The following is a 24,638-nucleotide window of genomic DNA, read 5'->3' as shown; positions in this document are numbered from 1 at the left end:
TGGTCCTCAGTGTCACAGATGCAAGAATTCTGGTTTGTAGGTGAACCAAGAAAAACTGGCTCCCAATAACAGTTCTTCAACAATTTTACTAATTCCTTTATGTAGCAACATACAAGAAAATATGTCAGAAACAGGTTAAGTTTCCCACTTTCCAAAACACACATATTTTTCATATGACTACTATGATTATTTCAGAGTCCTTAATATTTTCAACCATGCTTCATTCCCAGCAGAGGAAAGAGTATCATGAGGAGGGAGAACCAGAGCAGCGTGTCCGAGTTTCTCCTCCTGGGGCTCCCCATCCGGCCAGAGCGGCAGGCCATGTTCTTCGCCCTGTTCCTGGGCATGTACCTGACCACAGTGCTGGGGAACCTGCTCGTCATCCTGCTCATCAGGCTGGACTCTCGCCTCCACACCCCTATGTACTTCTTCCTCAGCCACTTGGCCTTCACTGATGTCTCCTTCTCATCTGTCACTGTCCCAAAAATGTTGATGGACATGCATGCTAAGTACAAATCCATCCCCTATGAAGGGTGTATTTCACAAATGTATTTTTTTATATTTTTTACTGACCTGGACAGCTTCCTTATTACATCAATGGCATATGATCGCTATGCGGCTATATGTCACCCTCTTCATTATACCACCATCATGAGGGAAGAGCTGTGTGCCTTACTAGTGGCTATATCTTGGATCCTGTCCTGTGCCAGCTCTCTTTCCCACACCCTTCTCCTCACCCAGTTATCCTTCTGTGCTGACAATGCCATCCCCCATTTCTTCTGTGACCTTGGTGCTCTGCTTAAGATATCCTGTTCAGGCATCTTCCTCAATGAGTTGGTCATGTTCACAGTAGGGGTGGTGGTCATTACCCTGCCATTCATATGTATTCTGGTATCTTACGGTTACATTGGGGCCACCATCATGAAAGGTCCTTCCACCAAGGGGATCTGCAAAGCACTGTCCACATGTGGCTCCCACCTTTCTGTAGTGTCTCTGTATTATGGGGCAATATTTGGGCAGTATCTTTTCCCCAAATTAAGCAATTTCATTGACAATGACATCATTGTGGCTCTCATGTACACAGTGGTCACACCCATGTTGAACCCCTTTATCTACAGCCTTAGGAACAGGGACATGAAAGAAGCCCTGGGGAAACTCTTCGGTAGGGCAACATCTTTATCACGGTGATTTTGCGAAATTTATTTATTTATTTATTTATTAAAAAAATTTTTAACATCTATTTATTACTGAGAGACAGAGACAGAGAGAGAGAGAGAGCATGAGCAGGGGAGGGGCAGAGAGAGAGGGAAACACAGAATCCAAAGCGGGATCCAGGCTCTGAGCTGTCAGCACAGAGCTCAAACCCACAAACAGCAAGGTCGTGACCTGAGCTGAAGTCAGACGCCCAATCAATTGAGTCACCCAGGCGCCCCAGTGTGACATTTATTTAAATCAGAACCTCCTTTTGGTTGATCTTGTGTATTTGATTTTCCATTAGAATATTTCTCAAAACTTGAATGTTTCAAACCCTAAGACAAATGGTAACATGTTGATATACTTGGTAAATATTTATTGACCAGAATTTCATTCCCTTATTAACAATGCTCTCCTTTGTAAATAACTTTTGATCAGCAAATACTAAGTTAGTTTTACTACTTATTTCTGCAACTTGGGGGGATTCATAATACAATGACATACAGTTGCACTATCCCTTGTTTAGGAGATTTTGGAAGCCTTATATTTTGGGCCTATAATCTCAGGCTGTAACACACCCTAGAATCTAAAGAATTAGATATATCATTTCACTATACCCTCTTATGTATCCTAAACAGGTTTTATTTCCATCTTTATGAATCTATTGAAATCAAAGTATCCAAACTGCTTGTCACTTGAATAAGAGGAAGTGTATTACTCTCTGCCCATGGTATAAAATGTTACAGTAACCACTCTGCAGATGGAGGGCCCTGTTGTAAACCAAGACTTGCCAGCTCCCCTTTGCCAGTACTGTGTGATAGTTGCTGCTTAGCCCCCATATACAATCATTAATGAAAGCATGCTTCATGCTGGCCTCCTGTGTAAATATAACCAAATTAAAGTGCATAGACTCTGAAAGTGTTATTGCTTTCCTACAAATGCCACTCCAGATTTAGCACTGACTATCCATGGACATTCTACCTTCCCAGGTGAAGAATAAAAGTAAAGCTTGTCAAACTTGAGCATGCATTCCTGTCACAGGAATAAAAGGCACAGCATAAGGAATATAGTCAATTGTACTGTAAGAGTGTTGTATGCTGATAGGTGGTATCTACACTTGTGGTAAGCACAGCATGACGTATAGGGAAGTTGAATCACTTTTGTATACCTGATACTAATGTGACATTGTGTGTCAACTGTACTCATATTAAAAAAAAATCCTGAAGGGTTGTTAAAACACAGGTTCCTGGAATCTACCACCATGAGTTCCAATTCAGTAGTTCTGGGATGGGACCGCCAAGTTTTCATTTCTCATAAGTTTCCATATGACGTGGATGCTGCAGATCTGTGAACTACAATTTGAAGACAAGTGCTGTAAAGACTTAAATCATGAAAGTTGTGGTAGTCTACAACATCCCAGGCTATGACCTAACTAGGGGAAACAAATCTGGCAGGCAAGGGTCAGTGAAGAGGTCTCTCCACATCTCCTTTTGGGCTTACATCCTGATATTTTTCCTAAGGACAGTGTTTCTTCAAAGTCTGCCCTTAGAACCATCTGTGTTCGAATAACCTGGCCCCAGATCTCATGGATGAGCATCTCTGGGGATGGAGCTGGGATCTGCCTCTTTAAAAACTCCCAGGTGATTCTGCTGAACATCAAAGTTTAGGGACACTGACTAGGGCTTCTGTCCTGGAGGGAGTAAGAAGAGTACTGAGCAATTAATACATGTTTAATGCATGTCTCTAATCAAGAGCTTTGTGCCCTGTCCCCTTGGGCTCTTTCCCTGGTGAGTACAGTGGAGTCTTCACATCTCCACTTCTGAAGCTGGTGAATTGAGCAGAGTAAGCTCCAGGCTTATGATTTTGCTTTGTGTCAGTGAGAGGGTTAGGACCACAGAAGTTGTAGGCTAAATCTAGTCTCTGGGTGTCCTGAAGAGAAGCTGAGAAACCAAGTCCACACTCCCAGGAGCCAGAGGACTTGAGCATAAAGTTCAGAGCAGAACTGGGTATCTGTCATCAGGAGCAGGTGTGTGTGTGTGTGTGTGTGTGTATTGTGGTGTGTGTGTGTGTGTGTGTGTGTGTGTGTGTGTGTGTGCATGCATGCATGCACATAGACACAGGTGCTCATCACTTCTCAGTGCTCTCACTGAACCCACTTTTTATTACTAGTTCCTAAAGAGAGGGATACCACAATCACCACTGGCCACTGACTCTTGGACCTTTAACCCTGAACCTTGGGGAAATGAGGAACAGAATCAGCTGGCTGTGTAAGATTAGTGGGCACATCCCCAGATTCAAGCTGGGGGCCCCATCTCATCATTCAAGTTCTAGCTGTCAGAATCTTAGTTCTTATTTGCTTAGTGTTAATGGTGCTTAGTTCATAGTTGTTCTTAGTGCATGCAGTGTCAACCAGCCCTTCCCAACGCTTCTCTCCAAAGTTCCTGATCACCACCTCCCCTTTAGACAGCACTGCTGTTTCCACCTAGAAGTATATTTGAAAGGCAACTTTTACCTAGAGAGCTTTGGTTCCTCTTTTCATTCACACAGCACCTGTATTACAGCTCTTCGTTAGAAGTTGATGATTTCCTCCTTGAAATCCCTAGTATAGTCTCATACATTCACTGAATGTGTCAAACCTTGGGCCCAGGAAAGATTTTCTACCTCAATTATATTTACTGTGTTCCACTGAAGATAAGACCCTGAGTTTCTTCACTAGAGTTCTTTGCATTTTATATGGAACAGGAACAACATAGCCACATGTAGTACCCCTTGTTTAATTCTTTTTGACTCAGGGACTAGTATCCCAATTTTAGGAAGGAAAACCTGAGACTCCAACAGGTACAATGCCTTGTCCAAAGACATAGATCTGACAAACGGTGGAAAGGTGAGTTTAATCCACTCTGTCTGGTTCCAAAGCCCATGCTTTGCCTTCAACAGCACACAGCCTCACTGTCAAAGAAATATCAGTTCTCAGTATGTGGTGGTTGAGGTATTATTGACCAGAAGGCTGAGTGCGGTGGAGTAAGAGTCCATATATGATCTTTATAAAAGGTTTATGCAGAAAAAAAAGAGATATTATCAAATTGTATCCAAGGAATTTTTATTAAAATACCAAATCTCATAGACTAGATAAATTTACTAGTTCAGAAAGGAGTAGCCCTATTTATAAGGCATGAGGGAAAGCAGAGAGAATGGAGGGAAGGTGGAAGAAGTCCAGAAGTGTGGGATAGTGGAGGTTTCATTTTCTACCAGGCAGATGTAGTTGGCCCCTTGCCTGTATTCCCAACTTCATCATTGCGTCTATGGCCTTTGCCTGCATCAGGTCATAATCCCACAATGAAGTGGCTTTGTGGCACCTGAACTCTGCTTAATATCTGCCTGTTGAGGGGAGGGAGCAGTCAGGAGGGAGAAATAAAGGGGTCTCATGACATGGAAGGCAGGAAACTAACATTGATTTGTGCCAACAATGTGCATGGTGTTTCACCAATATTATCTTATTAATATTCACAATTTTCTCATGGCTGAGGCTCATAGTCATATCTCCAATTAAAAATTTTTTTTAATGTTTATTTATTTTTGAGACAGAGAGAGAGAGAGAGAGAGAGAGAGAGAGAGAGAGAGAGAGAGAGCATGAGCAGGGGAAGGGCAGAGAGAGAGGGAGACACAGAATCCAAAGTAGGCTTCAGGCTCTGAGCTGTCAAAACAGAGTCCACCCTATGTGGGCCTTAAACTCACAGACTGTGAGATCACGACCTGAACTGAAAGCTGGACGCTTAACCAACTGAGCCACCCAGGTGCCCCGTCAAATCGCCAATTTAGAGATAAGAAAATTGAGACTCAAAATGGGTCACTTGCCCAGAACTCACAAACATGAACTAGTATTGCCAGAATGTGAACCTATTTCTAATTGCATTGTTTGTCTGATACACCACACTGCACTCAGACATGGGGCTCTATCTTTAACATCATAGCCAAAAGTCCAAAATGCTGGAGTGAGCAGACACAGATTAGGAACCTGGGCCAGGCACTCTTCTCTACTGGCCCACCTAGAACTCTCTTGTGTTGGCAGCTTTTCAGTAAGTTGAAAAAAGAAGATAGTATACCCAGATGGAGTAGGAGTATGCTCAATTCATCAGCCTAAAGAAGCAAGGCATTTTAAACCCACCTGTATAAAGCTCTTCTGAATTTTTCTTTCAGTTAACAACTACTATAATGCAATCCTAACATCCTGCATTTACATACTGTATGTAGGCAGATATAGGCATTTGACACTGATTTTTGTCTTAAAGGAACTTTTAATTAAGACACAGTGAGATCATAAATATCTTTTCCTACTTACTTTGCAGGATTTGGTAATTTAGGCTTTAGACTACTTTAATGGGTAAATAGCAGTGGTTGAGGGAGAACACAAATAGATTTTGTAAGAAACAAAACCTCCTGGACATGTGTAGAATTTTTACAGGGCTGATTATCCAGAGCTGTAGTTCAAGATGCCAAGAGCCCAAATGAGGAAGCTAAAAAAAGGAGCAGGGGGCATATCATGGCGCTTCTTTGACGTCTCTTGATAAAAGCTCTTTCTCTTTTTTTTTAAATATTTATTTATTTATTCGGGGGGGGAGAGTGCAAGTGGGGGAGGGGCAGAGAGAGGGGGACAGAGGATCCAAAGCAGGCTCTGCACTGACAGGCTGACAGCAGTGAGCTCGATGTGGGGCTCTAACTCATGAACCGCGAGGTAATGACCTGAGCTGAAGTCAGAGCTCAACTGACTGAGCCACCCAGGTGCCCAATAACAGCTGTTTCTATTATGAATTGTGGATTTTCATCGTGTCATGCAAGCTCATTGAATCATGAAGAAATTGGAAAATGATCTAAAGAAGTCCTGATAAATGTAATTCCTAGCAATAAATATATAACTGTCAGCAATATTTTTGCATTTTTAAACAGTGCTCTTGCAAGACTGAGCTCTGAGAATTTCTGAGTTCAATCGACAGATATGTTTCTTTTTCTTTGACCTTTATACATTATGGAAATTTTGGATATTTACTTTTGATCCACTTACCTTTGGGAAGATGGAATCCCAATTTGTTGAAACCTTCTCCTTATATTTTACTTATTAATGGATTTGGAGTCAGATTTCAAAACCTTACAACTTGAAAGTTAAGTCTAACCTGACAATTGTCTTTAAATATACAGAAATGGAAGAGAAATTAGGGAGATTTTAGCTTAATAGTTCCTACTAAGACAGTGCAAGTCTTTCTCTTTTGCTGACTAGACATAGCTATGAAAATATGTTGTGGCCTGGGCTGCCTGTCCCCTGGATGGTAAAAAATGCCAGTTGAGCCACTTTTTCTTCTATAGCAAACTGTCTTCTCTGTTGGCAAATTCTCTCATTTTACATGATAAACACCATCCAGTTTTTAAAAATTTGTTGAGACATGGCAATGCGGACAGACACTGGCATATTCACCAGTAAAAAGGATCTCATTTTTATCTGCCTGAAGTTAAATTAACATCTGTTGATTTCTGCTTTTTCACTGTCCTTTTACCCCGAGCAGAAGAAGGTGAACATGAGGCCTGAGAACCAGAGCAGCACATCTGAGTTCCTCCTCCTGGGGCTCCCCATCTGGCCAGAGCAGCAGGCCGTGTTCTTCGCCCTGTTCCTGGGCATGTACCTGACCACGGTGCTGGGGAACCTGCTCATCATCCTGCTCATCAGGCTGGACTCTCGCCTCCACACCCCTATGTACTTCTTCCTCAGCCACTTGGCCCTCACAGATGTCTCCTTCTCATCTGTCACCGTCCCCAAGATGCTGATAAACATGCACTTTCAGGATCAATCCATCCCCTACACAGGCTGTGTAACACAGATGTATTTTTTCATATTTTTTACTGATCTGGACAATTTTCTTCTCACATCAATGGCATATGATCGGTATGTGGCTATCTGTCATCCACTCCACTATACCACCATCATGAGAGAGGGGGTGTGTATCTTACTAGTAGCTGTATCTTGGATCCTGTCCTGTGCCAGTGCCCTGTCTCACACCCTCCTCTTGGCCCAGCTGTCCTTTTGTGCTGACAATGCCATCCCCCATTTCTTCTGTGACCTTGGTGTCCTGCTCAAGCTCTCCTGCTCAGACACCTCCCTTAATGAGCTGGTCATTTTCACAGCAGGTGTGGCAGTCATTACTATCCCACTAATTTGCATCTTGATCTCTTATGGCCACATTGGGGCCACCATCTTGAAGGTTCCCTCTACCAGGGGGATCTGCAAAGCCTTGTCCACATGTGGCTCCCACCTCTCTGTGGTATCTTTGTATTACGGAACAATCATTGGGCTGTATTTTTTCCCTTCATCCAGCAGTTCCAGTGACAAGAACATTATTGCCTCTGTGATGTACACAGTGGTCACTCCATTGCTTAACCCTTTCATTTATAGCCTAAGGAACAGAGACATGAAAGGGTCCCTGGAGAAACTCCTCAACAGGCCAATAGTCTTATGTCAGTGACATCTGCTCATCTTTATAACAGACATAGGTAATCACATATCCCCAGATGCTAGACCCCTAATCTTAAGCCTAGCATGGAATAGGTGCTCAGTATATATTTGACAACTTCAATTACATTGTTACAGTTATTCACTCTTTTCCTACCAACTCTTTAGTAGAGGCTGTGAATTCTTAGTTGATATTATTGATACTACTCTTGTCTTTTAGATTGTGATATCACGTAGCTAATACAATGTATGTTTCTCCCCTTATTTCCTGGGAATTTATTAGTTCTTTTCAAAAAATAGTTTATTGAGGTATAATTGACATATAAATGTTATATGTATTTAAAGTGTACACCTTTATGTTTTGATATGTATATGTTGTGAAATGATTGCCATTTCAAGCTAATTGATATACCTATCACCTCCACATAGTTAACATTTTGTTTTATTTTTGTGTGTGTGGTGAGGGAATTTAAGATACATTCACCTAGCAAATGTCAAGTATACAATACAGTATTGATATCTGTGGTCATCTTGCTGTATATTAGTTCTCAAAAACTTTTTCATCATGCATAACTGAACTTTGTACAATATACTAGGTGAAATAAGTCAGACACAGAAAGACAAATCCTGCATGATTTCACTTTTATGTGGAATCTAAAATAGTCCTATTTAGAGAAGCAGATATAGAATGGTGATTGCTGGGAGCTAGGGGGAAGGAGAAATTGGGTGATATTGGAAAGTTATTCTTTGAGAAAGAAGCTATAAATGAAATCAGGAGAGACTCAATACATTTTAATTTATTTGTCATTTAGGATAGAGTAAATACCAGAAAAATAGTGAGACTTTTTTTTTTCTATGAACCAAAACCTGTATTAAAAAAAAATCAGTGGTTAGAAGTTATCAGGGACATTTTATATGCTTTTCCTTCATGATATAGAACTGTAAATACTTTTAAAGTAGGCATCTCCTAAACCTTTTATTTTTTTATTTTTTAATATGAAATTTATTGTCAAATTGGTTTCCATACAACATCCAGTGCTCATCCCCAACAGGTGCCCTCCTCAATGGCCATCACCCACCCTCCCGTCCCTCCTACCCCTCATCAACCCTCAGTTTATTCTCAGTTTTTAAGAGTCTTTTATAGTTTGCCTATCATATAGATTCTGTCATTCATTAGCTATTTAGCAAGTTACCTACTCTACGTCAGTGTGTCTAGACCTTGTCGTACACAGCTGGATAAAGACCCAACCTCCATGCAAAAGAAGGGAACACTCTAGTGGTGTAGAGACAGGTGAGCTAAAAATATACAGGAATATTAAAAAGTGCTTTAATATAATACCATTAATAATAGTTGTGCTTATTGAGCATGTTACTGTGTTGGGCATGCAATTAAAAGCTTTATCTGTTATTATCTTTTTTAGTGCTCATAATAATCCTATGAAGCATGTACATTATTATCTGCATTTTTCAGTTGAGGAAAATGAACTTAGAGACAATGGCCTAAATATAATAAATGGCAGTAGCATAGGGAGAATATAGTTAACGCTGCCTGGATATCACCAAAAGCTTTACAGAGGAGGTACTCCTGTAGCTGGTTTTTGAAAGATGTTCAGGATGATGATGCCTAATGAGAGAAATGGGAGTCTTGGCAGAGAGAACAGAGTGAATGAGGGCACTGAAATAGCATAGTTGAGGAAAATGTAAAAAGTGGGTGTTGCTAAAGCATATGTGTGTATGAATTGAGGGGGGCAAGAGATGAGTCTAGACAGTCAGATAAGGACTATATGGTGAAGGGGTTAGGATGTTCTGTTGGGGACTTAAGACATTGCCTTTCAAGTGACTGGGTGCCATTTTCTGGGGATCGGGTGCAGTAGGGATTAAACCTGGGGAAGGTTACATTTGTATCCTAGAAGACTATTCAGGTAACAAATGTACCACATGGGTTGGCAATGAATTGGAGAGCCTAGAGACAGAGAGCTCAATCAGAAGGTTATTGTACATCCAGGTCACAGATGATGAAGGCCTGAATGAAGACAATGGCATGGGGACAGACAAAAGAATATCTTAGAAGGTAGACTTGAGTGGTCTTGGTAATTAATGGGAAGCAGGTGGTAGAATAGGATTGTTCTGGATTTCTGGTTCTGTAAACTGATATTTAAGAACATAATGAAGGCTAGGCACTTTGAATAATTTTGATCAGGCTTTAAAATCTTTTAAAAGTGAGTGGCACTTGGGTAGTTTGGTCAGTTGAGCATCCAACTCTTGATTTCAGCTCAGGTCCTGATCTTGCAGTCCATGAGATTGAGCCCCATATTGGGCTCTGAGCTGACAGTGCACAGAGCCTGCTTGTAATTCTCTCACTTTTTCTCTGCCCCTCTCCCACTCGCTTCTGACTCTCTCTCTCAAAATAAATAAGTAAACATTAAAAAAAGTCTTTTAGAAGTGAGGAAACAAGATTTTTATCAAATATATTTATTGTCAAATTGGCTAACATACAGTGTGTTCTTGGTGTTGGGGGTAGATTCCTGTGGTTCATCGCTTATATACAATACCCAATGCTAATCCCAACAAGTGCCCTCCTCAATGCGCATCCCACATTTTCCCCTCCCTGCCCCATCAACCCTTAGTTTGTTCTCTGTATCTAAGAGTCTCTTATGGTTTGTCTCCCTCCCTCTCTGTTTGTAACTACTTTTTTCCCCTTCCCTTCCTCCAGGTCTTCTGTTAAGTTTCTCAAGTTCCACATATGAGTGAAAACATATGATATCTGTCTTTCTCTGACTGCCTTCTTTCACTTAGCACAATATCCTCCAGTTCAATCCATGTTGCTGCAAATGAAGAGGATTTCATTCTTTCTCATTGCCAAGTAGTATTCCATTGTATACATAAACCACATTTGCTTTATCTATTCATCACTTGATGGGCGTTTGGGCACTTTCTATAATTTGGCTATTGTTGAAAGCGCTGCTATAAACTTTGGGATACATGTGCCCCTATGAATCACTACTCCTGTATCCTTTGGATAAATTCCCTAGTAGTGCTATTGCTGGGTTGTAGTGTAGTTCTATTTTTAATTTTTTGAGGAATCTCAACACTGTTTTCCAGAGCAGCTGCACCAATTTGCATTCTCACCAACAGTGCAGGATGGTTCCCGTTTCTCCACATCCTCGCCAGCATCTGTCGTTTCCTGAGTTGTTAATTTTAGTCACTCTGACTGGTGTGAGGTGGTATCTCAATGTGGTTTTGATTTGTATTTCCCTGATGATGAGTGATCTTGAGCATCTTTTCATGTGTCTGTTGGCCATCTGGATGTCTTCTTTGGAAAAGTGTCTATTCATGTCTTTTGCCCATTTCTTCACTGGATTATTTGGTTTTTTAGGTGAATGTCACAAATTCTTTATAGATTTTGGATACTAACCCTTCATTCAATATGTTATTTGCAAATATTTTTTCCCATTACACTGGTTACCTTTTAGTTTTGTTGATTGGAGGAAACAAGTTTCTAACCACCTGTTTTTTAAATTTTTTATTTGTTTAAAAAAATTTTTTTAAATGTTTATTTATTTTTTGAGAGACAGAGACAGAGTGTGAGCAGGGGAGGGACAGAGAGAGAGGGAGACACAGAATCTGAAGCAGGCTCCAGGCTCTGAACTGTCAGCACAGAGCCCAACAGCCCGATGCAGGGCTCGAACCCATGAATCATGAGATCATAATCTGAGCCAAAGCTGAACACTTAACCAACTGAGCCACCAGGTACCCCACCACCTGCTTTTTTAAAAAAAAGGTTCTAGGGGCTCCTGGGTGGCTCAGTCAGTTAAGCATCTAACTTTGGCTCAGGTCATGATCTAGAGGTTCATGAGTTTGAGCCCTGTGTTGACAGCTGTGCTGTCAGCTCAGAGCCTGGAGCCTGCTTCAGATTCTGTGTCTCCTTCTCTCTACCCCTCCCCACTCATGCTCTCTCTCTCTCTCTCTCTCTCTCTCTCAAAAAATGAATAAACATTTAAAAAAATTTAAGATTCCAAGCAAAAGGCAGGCAAATACCATAAATAGGCAAATTTGAAAGCTCTTCATTATCACCCCCAACTCAATCCCAATTGAAAGCACATCCTACTCACATGACACTACCTACATGAAAAGACTTATAAATAATTTGTATTTACAAATAATTCAGGGTGAATTATTTTATTGTCAACATCATATTAACTCTACTTAAAACGGGTGACCTTAAAGGAACAGAAGTGTGAACATAGGGATTGGGGTGGGTATACTAGGATGTATCAAAAGAAGAATAAATTTGGAACTTTGAATACAGTGGTAACTATTTTGACTGTGTAGGACCTAAGAATGTTAGACTACTCAACAGTGACAGGTAATAGAGTCCCCAGGTGGATCTTTGTACACTCTATGCTGACTTAATTGCTAACTGACACAATGATATTGGGGAAACCAAAACAGACATGTAGTCTCATCTCTTAGTCTGCTTGGGGCCTGTGGGAAAGCCCCAAACAGGGTTAAAACATGTCTGTACTGCCACTGGATTAAGATTCCGTGAGGCTCAGAATGGAGAAAGAAACTAGAAGACCATCTAGAGAAACCACCATCTAGAGAAACCAGAAGGTAGAGCTAATTGGGCCAGTTTGAGCAGCAGGTTCAGGACATCAAGGGGACACTGATGGCAGGGATAGTGTGGAGCTGTATCCAGTAATCTTACACCTTAGCCTTCCTCGTATCCAGGGGTTATGTCATCAGGCCTTAGAACTCTTCCAAGGGACCCTCTCCTGAAATAACTGATCATGAGAAGTAGAAGGTATTTTTCTTGCCAGTTCAAAGGACAGAATAAAGCTAGGCCTTCTGTGGCCCACAATCTAGAACATTAGATGTCAATAGACTGAAAGAAGAGGTGCAAACTAAGGAAATCAAGAGAAGGACTCCTGGGTGGCCACCAGCTCCAGCCCTGACTATAAGAATGCCCCCCTCCCCCTGGCCCTACCAAGGACTCCTACAGAGAATTATCTGGAAAGGAGATCTAGAGAAAAAAGTCAAGTCCTGATTCAGGTTATCAAACAAATGGAAAACTCAAGTACTAAGATGTGGCATGGGGCTTGACACAATTTGCATTTGTGCTCATCAACTGTGGAAGTCTGGAACAGTTTGATTGTGTGGGCAATGCTCAAAAATTATTTGTTTAAATAAATAGAGGAATCATGGAACATTTTAAGATAGGTTCAGTCTGAGAAACAAAGTGCAATGGGGAATGGGATTTGGGTAGCTAGTAGATACTTCGTCATACCAGAGAAATGTAAGGAATTTAAATTATGTGGCTCTTATTTTTTTTAATTTAATTTAATTTTTTAAAATTTACATCCAAATTAGTTAGCATATAGTGCAATGGTGATTTCAGAAGTAGATTCCTTAATGCCCCTTACCCATTTAGCCCATCCCCCCTCCCACACCCCCTCCAGTAACCCTCTGTTTGTTCTCCATATTTATGAGTCTCTTATGTTTTGTTCCCTTCCCTGTTTTTATATTATTTTTGTTTCCCTTCCCTTATGTTAATCTGTTTTGTCTCTTAAAGTCCTCATATGAGTGAAGTCATATGATATTTGTATGGCTCTTATTTTTAAATAATAATATTTTAGGGGTGCCTGGGTTGGTTAAGCATACAACTCTTGATTTTGGCTCAGGTCATGACCTCATGGTCATGAGATCAAGCTCCAGGTCAGGCTCTGCACTGGGCATGGGGCCGCTTGGGATTCTCTCTCTTTCTCTCTTTCTCTCTCTCTCTCTCTCCCTCTGCCCCTTCACTACTTGCACTCTCTCTCTAAAAAAAATCATATTTCAAATGTTTCTGGATTCTTAGAGGCAGAAGAAAACTTATTTGCTTATAAACTTTTTCCAACTCTGCAACTAAGTTATGTGGCGGATGCCTCTTTTTTAGATCTAAAGGCAAACCTGGAAGCAAACAAAGATGGTTACAGTGTTCACACCTTTTAAGTCATTAAAGGGTGCTGGCATTGAGCATTTCTGACCATCAAAGGGATGAGACAGCACAAAGAATTCATCCTTTCTGGTAAAATCTTGGCAAACTGTGTGAAGTGGGGCAACCAGTACAGAAATCTCAACTCTGAACTTCAGTCTTCTGATGTGGAACCCTTTATCTAGTCTGCATCACCTGGAAAGTAACCTCTGTCCTTTATTTATTTCATCTTTACCTCCATTTAATGCTACCACCAACACAGCCCCCAATTTTTTTTATGATTGGCGAATTAATAATCTGGAAATGGAAGTGTTATGAAAGCAGGGACTTGGTCTTATCCCATGCGCTTAAGGAACTTAAGTTCCTTAGCTCTTAGCACTTAGCTCCCAGCACCTAGCAGGGGTCTGGTAGATATTTGTTGAATGAGTGAATCTCAGAGAAAGGATTGTTTTGATTTTTTGAGTGGGGGCAAGGATGAAAACTTACAGCAGTAATAAAAATAGCTTTCACTTATTGAAAACCTACTATTATTTGTCACTATACAAAATGCACTTCAGAGTTTATCTCAGTTCATCTAGTCCTCCAGTCACCTTACTGGATAGAGGTTAACTATCTCCATTTTATAGATGAGAAGACTAAGGCTCAGAGTGGATAGGTAATGGGACTACAATCTTATGGCTAGTATGTGGCAGCCCCAAAACTGAAGCCAAGTTTGTGGCTTTAATGAAAAGCCACCATCACTGCATCTAAGAGGATAAAATTCTCCTGTGACTGAGGAGCCTCTTAAGGGCAGCCTTCATGTCCTTGTTCCTCAGTCTATAGATAAAGGGGTTCAACATGGGGGTCACCACAGTGTACACTTGCAGCTGCTGCCATGTCCTTCTCTTCAGAGGCAACAGAGGCAGGGCACAAGTAGGCACTGAAGAGCGTCCCATAGAACACACAGACAACACAGAGATGGGAACTACAGGTGGAAAAGGCCTTGCCTTCTGCACCAGGAGTTTGGACCCTCAGGAAGGCCAATATAATGTGGATGTAGGAGATGACAATGCAGATAAAGGGGACAATGAGTACTGTGCCTCCTATGGCAAAAACCATCAACATGCTGATGTGAGTGTCGGAACATGACAGCTTCAGGATAGGAGTTATGTCACAGAAAAAGTGAGCTATTTCCCCAGCAACAGAGAAGGACAGCCAAGCTATGAGGAGGGCAACAGTGAGTCAGGGCAACAGTGTGGGTGAGGACCCAGCACAATGCAAGCAGCAGGGCACAGACTTGGGGGCTCATGACTGTGGAGTAGTGGAGAGGGCGGCAAATGGCCACATAATGGCCATACACCATTACAGCCAGGAAGAAGCTCTCCAGATCACCAAACATCAGAAATACATTTGTGTGAGGCAACCAGCATAGGAAATGGTGTGATGTTGAGTCTGCACATTTACCAGCATCTTGGTAACTGTGGAAGATGTTAAACCTATGTCAACAAAAGACAGGTTGGTCAGAAAGAAGTACGTGGAGGTGTGGGTGTGTGGGTCTGATCTGATGGCCAGGAAGATGAGCATGTTCCCAGTTAAGGTAACAAGATACATACACAGGAAAATTCCAAAGAGGAACTGCTTTTGCTCTGGTAACTTGGATATTCCTTGGAGGAAAAATTCAGAGATGCTGGATTGGTTTTCCATGACTCTGCAGCATCTGGAAGCTAGGGAGGAGAGTTAGATGCTAGATTTCTTCTAGAACTCTACATGTGATGACTCTCAAATCTTCTAACTTCCAAATCTCTCTTTATATTCATTATCTTCCCTAATCTGACTTCACTTCTAATCTGACTCTACTTCCTTATTTTTCCTCTTTTTTAGGAATCTCATAGATTCTTCCTTTCTTTTCTCTTTCCCTCTGGTCAATATTTTATACTCTTCTAAGGAGGCTCTGGGTACTTTTCAGTCCTGGCATTACCAAGCCTTGAACGAGGTCTACCATCCCATATCAGCTTCACCGTTGCTTTGCCCAGTACATAAGTAGACTGAGATGAGAAGGGCATATAAAGAACTCATGTTCCTTTATTTCTGTATCATTTCTTCTTAAATAGGAAATAAGGAGTTCTGTATTTTTTCCCTCTTGTATTTGAGTTTTTTGTCATTGGCATCATCATCATCCCATAGCTGACATTTACCAGCCACTTACTACACTTATCAGCCACTGTACTAAGCACTTCATACAGTTCATCTCCTTTACTCCTTAAATAGCACTAGGAAGCAGATACAATTGTATAGGGAAGAGAATTGACTAACATACAGAGGGACTCACAGCTTATAAATATTAGGGACAGAATTTCAACCCATAGCATTGGACACCAGAGACAGCATCATCAGTCAATATAGATAGAATACCTAGATACCTTCAAACATTTAGTCTCTCAAAATTTCTACTTTCATAGCTTTAGCCTTGCTTGCCCTTTCTATCTTGGATACTAGTCTTTTATAGAAAAACAATGAAGTTTAGGAATGAGATAGACCCTACAGAATCATCTGGTCCAGAGGTCCTCAAACATTGGTCTGTGAGATGATTTCTAAAAGTACAGAATCCTCAGACCTACTATCTATGAGATAGTCTGGGTACCTGTATTTTAAAAACTAAAACTAAAACTAAACCCTCCTCAGGTATTTTGATGCTCAATAGGGATTAAGAAAACTTCATTTAGTTCAACTGCTCCATATGCTTCATAGATGATTAAGCAAAGTTTTGGAAAAGTGAAGTGACTGTAAAAGTTAACACTGCTTCTTAGAGGGAGATAGCATAAGATTCAGAGTATCCAGGCTCTCAGACTAGAACTGTTTCTGTTCAGTCAGCTACCTTTCCATTTTTCATGATTTTTCTTATCAATATCTTACAGATCTAAATACATCCCTACTCCCAATCTCTATTCAGAGTCCACACCTAAAGAAAAAACCACCTCCAAACCAATACAAGATATATTGAAGGATTTTTTCTATTTTGAAGTTAATATTTCAAACATTAGCAGGAGCAATAACTGAGAACCATCACATATTTATCTACTGCCGAACCCTACACTAATTGGGGAACACATCTCAGAGCTATATTACTTACCCTGAGAGACCAGGTGCCACAAGCTATTTTCTCCCCTACTCTATTTCTCAATGGCAAATGTAATGCCTCACAAAGGTTAGGCTCTGTAACTGGGCACATTCTAATAACCATGTCCTGGAGGCAGGAGACTCTCTTAAGACCCAACTGATGTGTATCTTCTCAACAGGAAGGTGATGCAGACCAGCAGACATGCTGGTCCTGGCATCCAGATCCTACCTTTAGTGAATGAGTCCATTCATTTCCATTGGAGACCTCAAAGAGATTGCAATTTATTTTAGGGAAGACCTGTATCTCTTTAATTATCTCTGTGGGCATACAATCCCTTGATCAGACTATTCCTATAGAGGTCCCTCAGTCTATACTACCAACCAGCTAACATCAGAAATCCTCTAAAAGTGTCCAAAGCTGTACTCAAGGGCCTTGTGCTAATATCTCTTGTTCTATCTTTTGGTTCTTCCTTTCCCTAAAAGGGTTTCTCATCCTTAATCCTGTCTAAAGTCTCAGAAAACTTTGTAGATCCTAGAGACAACAATGAGGTGCTTCCTGAACCTTAGGGCAACCTGTGTCTCTGTCATCACAGGGTAGTAAGATCCCTTTACTTACCTCCACTGCTTCCTCATCTACTGTGTCTGCCAACAAGTAAGAGCTGGCTTGGACATGATGGAGAGGATATTACAAAGGCAACAACTACTAGCCTGTAGTTTGTCTCAAGTTTCTCTTCTTACTGCTACTCTGGTTGCTAAGAAGAAGGCATTGCAGATGTCCTTAATTTGGGAGGAAGGTAGGAAGAGCTCAGATTCTTCTTGACAACGTTTATAATGGGATTTACTGGAATCAGAATTTAGGATCAAGAATAATAAATACAGAAGCAAAAAAGAGCTTGCTAAACTGAGGTTAAAAATAAGTTTAGAGGGGAAAAGGGAGAATGAGAGCAAGAGCAAGAGAGAGAAGGATTCTAGACAAGAAGCCTAAGAGATCAACAAAGGATTGCAAAACCAAGCCAAGGACAAATCTGAAGGGAAGGCCAGAGTTATCTTAGTTACATTCATCAGCTGGAACAAAGAAGTTCTGTACTGGATTTTTAAGATGCTCTGGGACATGTGGTACTCTGATCCCCTTCAACACAGGTATTCAGGAGTTTTGAGGTATTTTATGTTTGTCTTTTGAAACCTGAACTGAGAGACTCAGAAACAGGGAGCTGGCTCATCAGGCTAATAACAGGAGAAAGCTGAAGAGGGTTCCACTTTGGGCACCTGCAGACAGAGAGCCATGGGACAGAGTTCCCTAGAGCCTTGTTAGAGCTAACATTCATAATTGCCCAATTTACTGTCTGAATCTGTCATAATAGACCAAATTAGTATAGTACTGGCTTCATTAAAAATTTTGGAAGCTGTTACTTTTTCTCTGTTAAGTGGTAGCATTAAGGAGTTATGCTGTTTGTATTGATTTGTAAACAGTCCATGCAAAAATGCACTTTCTCTGTAAATAAATATCCTAGCTCTCTCACTTGCAACAAAATTCCCGTTCCTAATTTCTTCCTATAAAGAAATCTGGAAGCTGCTACAAAGAGTTTAGAGGCATATGATATATATTTCTGAAAGAATTCTTGGGATTCCAGTTAAAGATGTTATATTAAAGTCATGTATCCTGGGGCGCCAGGGTGGCTCAGTCGGTTGAGTGTCCAACTTAGGCTCAGGTCATGATCTCACAGTTCTAGCCCCATATCAGGCTCTGTGCTGACAGCTCAGAGCCTGGACCCTGCTTTAGATTCTGTGTCTCCCTGTCTCTCTCTGCCCCACCCCCAATTGTGCTCTGCCTCTGTCTCTCAAAAATGAGTAAACGTTAAATTTTTTTTTAAAAAGTCATGTATCTAATTTTACACTCTCCTAAAATTCTGCTAAAAGTAAAGTGATTTTTTAAAAAAGTCATAAACCCCACAAGGACAGATAAAAGTAGAAAGGAAGTGGTGAGGGGAGAAGTGAGAGAGTGGTGATCAAGATGGTCTTAACATTGCCCTCAACTTGACAAAGCTGTAGGCAGTTTCTCCTGGCTGTGGGCCCCTGACCTCCACTTTCTTAGAGCTTTACTTTAGAAGACTTACAGAGTTAATTTTTTTCTCTGCCCCTTTGAGATATAAGTCTTCTCTCATGTTCTTGACAGTTGTACAACCTGGGAATGTCTTTCTTAAGGGCCTGGGAGCCATCTCTTTAAAATGCAATCGTGAAGAAAGAACATACTTATCTCCCAGTCTCTGTGGAAGGGTAGGAGCCCTACTTTAGTGGATGCCAGTCAGCAAACACAGTCTAATCACAGTAACCAACCTTATAACATCCTCCAGTGCTTTTCCACTAGCTCACCCCAGCAGTTAAAAATCCTCCTGCTGGCTCAGTCAGTAGGACATGTGACCCTTGATCTCAGGGTCATGAGTCCAAGCCCCACATTTGGTGTAGAGCTTACTTTAAAAAAAAAAAAAGTCCTCCTGCCTTTTTTATTTTTCCAGTGGAATTGAGTTCAGTATTTTCCCCCTCCTGTAATCATCTCTTCCCCCAGTTTTACTGAAATATAATTTACATGCAACACTGTATAAGTTTAAGGTGTACAGCATAGTGACTTGACTTGCATATATTGTAAAATGATTACCACAGTAAGTTTACTTATCCATCATCTCATATAGATACCAAAAAAAAAAAAGGAAAAAATTGCTTTTTCTTCTTGTGATGAGAACTCTTAGGATCTACTCTTTTAACGGCTTTCAAATATACTGCACAGTAGTGTTAACTATAGGCATCATGTTGTATATTATATCCCCAGTACTTATTTATCTTATAACTGAAAGTTTCTACCTTTTAACCACCTTATTCAAACTCCCAAACTCCTAACCCCTACCTCTGGAAACCATAAATCTGATTCCTTTGTCTATAAGTATGGGATTTTTGGTTTTTTGGCATTTTTTTAATTCCACATATAAGTGAGAGCCACATATACAGCATTTGTCTTTCTCCATCTGACTTACTTCACTTAGCATAATATCCTTAAGGTCCATTCGTATTCTTGCAAACGGAAGGATTTCATTCTTTTTTTTTTATTGCTGAAGAGTATTCCATTGTGTGTGTGTCTGTATGTGTGTGTGTCTCACAGCTTCTATATCACTCATCTCCCGATGGACACTTCCATTGTTTCCGTGTCTTGGCTGTGGCCAATAATGCTGCAATAAACACGGAGTGCGGATATCTCTTGGACATAGTGTTTTATTTACTTCAAGTATATTATCAGATGTGGAATTGTTGGACTGTATGGTAGTTCTATTTTTAATTTTTTGAGGTACCTCCATACTGTTTCCTATAGTGCCTGCACCGACTTAGAATTCCTCCAACTGTGAACAAGAGTTCTCTTTTCTCCATATCTTCACCTGCCAATAGTATTGAACAAGGTCTTCTTTGCATGTTTAGCTCCATATGCTGCAATTTTTCTTTATCTCCATGTGGCATTAAATGAGTGAACAGATATGGAAAAGTGGAATTCTAAACTGGCAGTAGGTGAAATATAAGAATCAATCTTGTCACACCAAAGAATCCTCAAAAAGGCCCACAAACTGGAAGCCCTTGGTACTGTGGGACCCAGGAGTGAAAGGGTAGTCTAAGAGGTGACAGTTATTTCAGGAAAACTTAGGTCCCTTAGATTACTCTTTACACCCCACCCTGTGGGAATGCTATCCCTGTCTTATCCCAGCTAGAAACTGGGAGGTTTACTTTCTGGAGAAGCTTGGGAATGGGGGTTGCCACAAATAGCTCAGAATTATATTATTAGTGAATCATGTGAAAAACAAGGAAAATATATGACTATACATGCACACCAAATGTTGAATTCTGAGACCCACAGCCCTTTATCCAGATTTTTCTTCTAGACCTCTATCTTGAATATAGAATATTAGAATAATTTTCTTCTCCTACTGGCATTGGAGACCCCTCCTCAAAACGCATTTCCAAGCCAGATCACGCTTCAGTGGAACTCAAAGTCAACAGCTCCATCTATAAGCATAGAGCTACCAGCCAGTTTCCAAAAATGTACTGGGTTATGGCATAAGTCAACACAGCACATAAATCTAAAGTGCACAACTCAATGAATTTTTCATGTTTACACCTGTGTAACACCCCGCTAATCAAGATATATAATATCTCCTCCAAGTTAGAAGGCTCCCTCTTTTCCCTTCTGAGCCATTATCCTCTTGGAGGTAACTACTCTTGTGATACATATTACCAGAATATTAGTTTTGTCTATCATTAAAGTTCAAATAAAAGGAATCACATGGTAGAACTCTTACATCTGGCTTCTTTAGCTCAACATGACATCTGTCACATTCAATCATGTTGTGACATGATTTGTATTGTATTGCTATATAATATTTCATTACACAAATAATACTTTATTCATTTTTTCTGTTGATGAACACATATGGTCATTTCCAATTTTTGACTATTATGAGTAAAGGTGACAGGAACATCCTTAAGTATGTCTTTTGTGGGCCATATGTACTTATTTCTCTCAGGTGTATATGCAGAGGTGATATGTCTGAGTCTTAGGGTAAGCAATATTTAACTTTAGTATATGTAGGCAAACGATGTTCCAAATGTTTATACAAATTTACATTCCCATCCAAAATAATTGAGAGTTCTAGTTGCTAAATAGTCTCAAAAAAGTATCAGTGTCAGTCTTTTTATCTCTGGGGTAATGTTGAGGAAAACTGGGGAGATGAAAATGTCGTTAATACATTTTAAAATGTCATAATACATTTTTAAAATGTATATATTTTAAGTATTTATTTAAATTCCAGTTAACATACAGTGTAATATTATTTTCAGGTGTACAATAGGTGATTCAACACTTCCATGGAACACCTGGTGCTCATCACAAGTGCATCCCTTAATCCCTATCACCTGTTTAACCCATCATCCCAGCCACCTCCCCTCTGCTAACCATCAGTTTGTTCTCTATAGTTAAGAGTCAGTTTCTTGGTTTGCCTCTCTCACTCTTTTTTCTCTATGTTTTGTTTCTTAAATTCCACATACGAGTGAAATCATATGGTATTTGATTTCTCTGACTTACTTCGCTTAGCATAATACTCTCTAGCTCCATCTATAGTGGCTACATGGATATATACATATATAAACATTCATTAATTTTTACAGGTATTATTTGTGTTTTTTACTCCCTGTACTTTTTTTAATGTAAGGACAATTTTTTTAATGTAAGGCTATTATGAGCAACTTTAAGCTGATGAATGCCAATTTGAGTAAAATGGACAAATACTTCAAAGATAAAATACATGAAAGCCGACAAAGGAAAAGAAAATCTGAATAGTTTCCTATCTACTAGAGAAATGGCATGCATTATCAAAAGTTCCCATAATAAAAATATCAAGTCCCCAGTGATTTCACTGTTGGGTTCTTCCAAACATTTAAGGAAGAAATAATCAGTCTTACATGAACTCATCACTGAACTCTTCACCAGAATAGTAGAAGAAGGAAAAGTCTGTGACTCTTTTTGTGAGGCAAGCATGGCACTAATACTAAAATTTGAGAGGTAAATAAAAAGAAAGGAAAATCAAAGAATGATCTTTGATGTTTCAAAACTCTAAATGAAAAATTACAAAATTAAAATCAGAGTTACACAGAAAGCATACTACACTGAGCCAAAGGATTTATTCGTGATGATAGGTTAGTTTAAAATTTGAAAACCAATCAATGAAAATCATTCCACTAACACGTAAAGGAGAATAATCATTTCAAAAATTCAATAGATGAAACAAAAGTATTTGATAAACTTCAACACCCATTTGCAATAAAACCTATAGGAAACTAGGAATATTTCCCTTCTTCTGCTGGCTTTATACTTCATTTGTTTTCTTTTTCTCTAGCTCCTTTAGGTGTAAGGTTAGGTTGTATATTTGACACTTTTCTGGATTCTTGATGTAGACCTGTATTGCTATACACTTCCCTCTTATGACCACTTTTGCTGCATCCCAAAGGTTTTGGATGGTCATGTTTTCATTTTAATTTGTTTCCAGGTACTTGTTAATTTCTTCTTTAATTTCCTGGTTGACCATTATTTCTTTAGTAGGATGTTCTTTAGCCTCCATGAATTTGTGATCTTTCCGAATTTCTTCTTCTGACTGACTTCAAATTTCATAGTGTTGTGATCAGAAATTTTTCACGGTATGACTTCAATTTTTTTGTACTTGTTGAGGGCTGATTTCTGACCCAGTATGTGATCTAATCTGGAGAATGTTCCATGTGCATTTGAAAAAAAATGCATATTCTGCTGCTTTTGGATGAAATGTTGCAAATATACCTGTTAAGTCCATCTGGTATAGTGTGTCATTCAAAGCCACTGTTTCCTTGTTGATTTTCTGCTTACATGATCTGTCCTTTGCTGTAAGTGAGGTGTTAAAGTCCCCTACTATTATCGTATTATTATCAATGATTTCCTTTCTGTTTGTTATTGTTTTATATATTTGGGTGTTCTGAGTTAGGAGCATAAATATGTACAATTATTAGATGTTCTTGTTGGATAGACCCCCTTAGTATGATGTAATGAATGCCCTTCTTCATCTCTTGTTACAGCCTTTAGTTTAAAATCTAGTTTGCCTGATATAAGTATTGCTACTCTGGCTTTCTTCTGATATCCATTTGCATGGTAAATATTTCTTCATCCCCTCACTTTCAATCTACAGGTGTCTTTCAGTCTAAAATGAGTCTCTTGCTGGCAGCAAATAGATGGGTCTTGTTTTTTTTTTAATTTATTCTGATACTCTGTGTGTTTTGATTGGAGTATGTAGCTCATTTACAGTTGGAGTAATTACTGACAGATAGGAATTTAGTGCCATTTCATTACAGAACAAATATGTTAAACTGTCTATACTACCCCAAAGAATGCACACATTTAATGCAATCCATATTAAAGTACCAACAGCATTTTTCACAGGACTACAATGAATAATCCTAAAATTTGCATGGAGCCAGAAAAGACCTGGAATAGCCAAAGCTATCTTGAAAAAGAAGAGCAAAGCTGGAGGCATATTATCATTCCAGACTTCAACTTATATTATGAAGCTGTAGCCATCAAGACAGTATGGTAGTGGCACAAAAACAGACACACAGATCCATGGAACAGAATAGAAAACCCAGAAATGGGCCCACAGCTCTATGGTTAACTAATCTTTAAGAAAGAAGGAAAGACTATTGATGGAAGACAGTCTCTTCAACAAATGGTACTGTGAAAGCTGGAGAGCAACACGCAAAAGAATGAAACTGGACCACTTTCTTACACCATATAAAAAAATAAATTCAAAACGGATGACAGAACTAAATGTGAGACAGGAAACCATCAATGTCCTAGAGGAGAACACAGGCAGTTACCTCTTTGACACCAGTCATAGCAACTTCTTATTTCCAGAGGCAGGGGAAACAAAAGCAAAAAAAAACCTATTGAAACTACACCAAAATAAAAAGCTTCTGCACAGAGGAGGAAATTATCAACAAAACTAAAAGGCAACCTTTGGAATGGAAGATGATATTTGCAAATGACATATCTGATAAAGGGTTAGTATCCAAAATATATAAAGAACTTATAAAAATCAACACGCAAAAAACAACCCAATTAAAAATGGGCAGAAGACATGAATAGACATTTGCTCCAAAGAAGACATACAGATGGCTAATAGACACATGAAAAGATGCTCAATATCACTCATCATCAGGGAAATACATATCAAAACTACAATGAGATACCACCTTATAGCAGTCAGAATGGCTAAAATTAACAACGCAGGAAACAAGATGTGATGCCAAGGATGCAGAGAAAGGGGA

General features: G+C 39.7%; 3 protein-coding genes across 3 annotated transcripts; 2 read left to right on the top strand and 1 right to left on the bottom strand.

Moving 5' to 3' along the window:
- Positions 1–243: 243 nt before the first annotated feature.
- Positions 244–1,188, top strand: LOC131491384 (olfactory receptor 1J2). Its single transcript, XM_058694241.1, has one exon. The coding sequence runs from the start codon at positions 247–249 to the stop codon at positions 1,186–1,188; it is 942 nt and encodes a 313-aa protein (XP_058550224.1). The 5' UTR covers positions 244–246.
- A 5,506-nt stretch (positions 1,189–6,694) lies between these two features.
- On the top strand, positions 6,695–7,703 carry LOC131491381 (olfactory receptor 1J4). The gene has a single exon (XM_058694237.1). It carries the CDS (start codon positions 6,762–6,764, stop codon positions 7,701–7,703), a length of 942 nt encoding a protein of 313 aa, XP_058550220.1. The 5' UTR covers positions 6,695–6,761.
- A 6,707-nt stretch (positions 7,704–14,410) lies between these two features.
- On the bottom strand, positions 14,411–15,449 carry LOC131491382 (olfactory receptor 1N1). The gene is given in 4 exon segments (XM_058694239.1): positions 14,411–14,524; positions 14,526–14,879; positions 14,881–15,044; positions 15,047–15,449. Coding segments are annotated over 4 exon segments (933 nt in total). The 5' UTR covers positions 15,348–15,449.
- Between the last annotated feature and the right edge of the window lie 9,189 nt (positions 15,450–24,638).

The sequence above is a fragment of the Neofelis nebulosa genome, chromosome 12, assembly GCF_028018385.1.
Source record: "Neofelis nebulosa isolate mNeoNeb1 chromosome 12, mNeoNeb1.pri, whole genome shotgun sequence".
Classification (NCBI taxonomy): Eukaryota; Metazoa; Chordata; class Mammalia; order Carnivora; family Felidae; genus Neofelis; species Neofelis nebulosa.
The sequence above is the reverse complement of the archived record's forward strand: the minus strand, read 5'-3'. Positions and strand labels throughout refer to the sequence as shown.

What these genes read in the sequence shown, in the direction of transcription:
- LOC131491384 (XM_058694241.1), top strand. Translation starts at nt 247, where the DNA reads ATGAGGAGGGAGAACCAGAGCAGCGTGTCCGAGTTTCTCCTCCTGGGG.
- LOC131491381 (XM_058694237.1), top strand. Translation starts at nt 6,762, where the DNA reads ATGAGGCCTGAGAACCAGAGCAGCACATCTGAGTTCCTCCTCCTGGGG.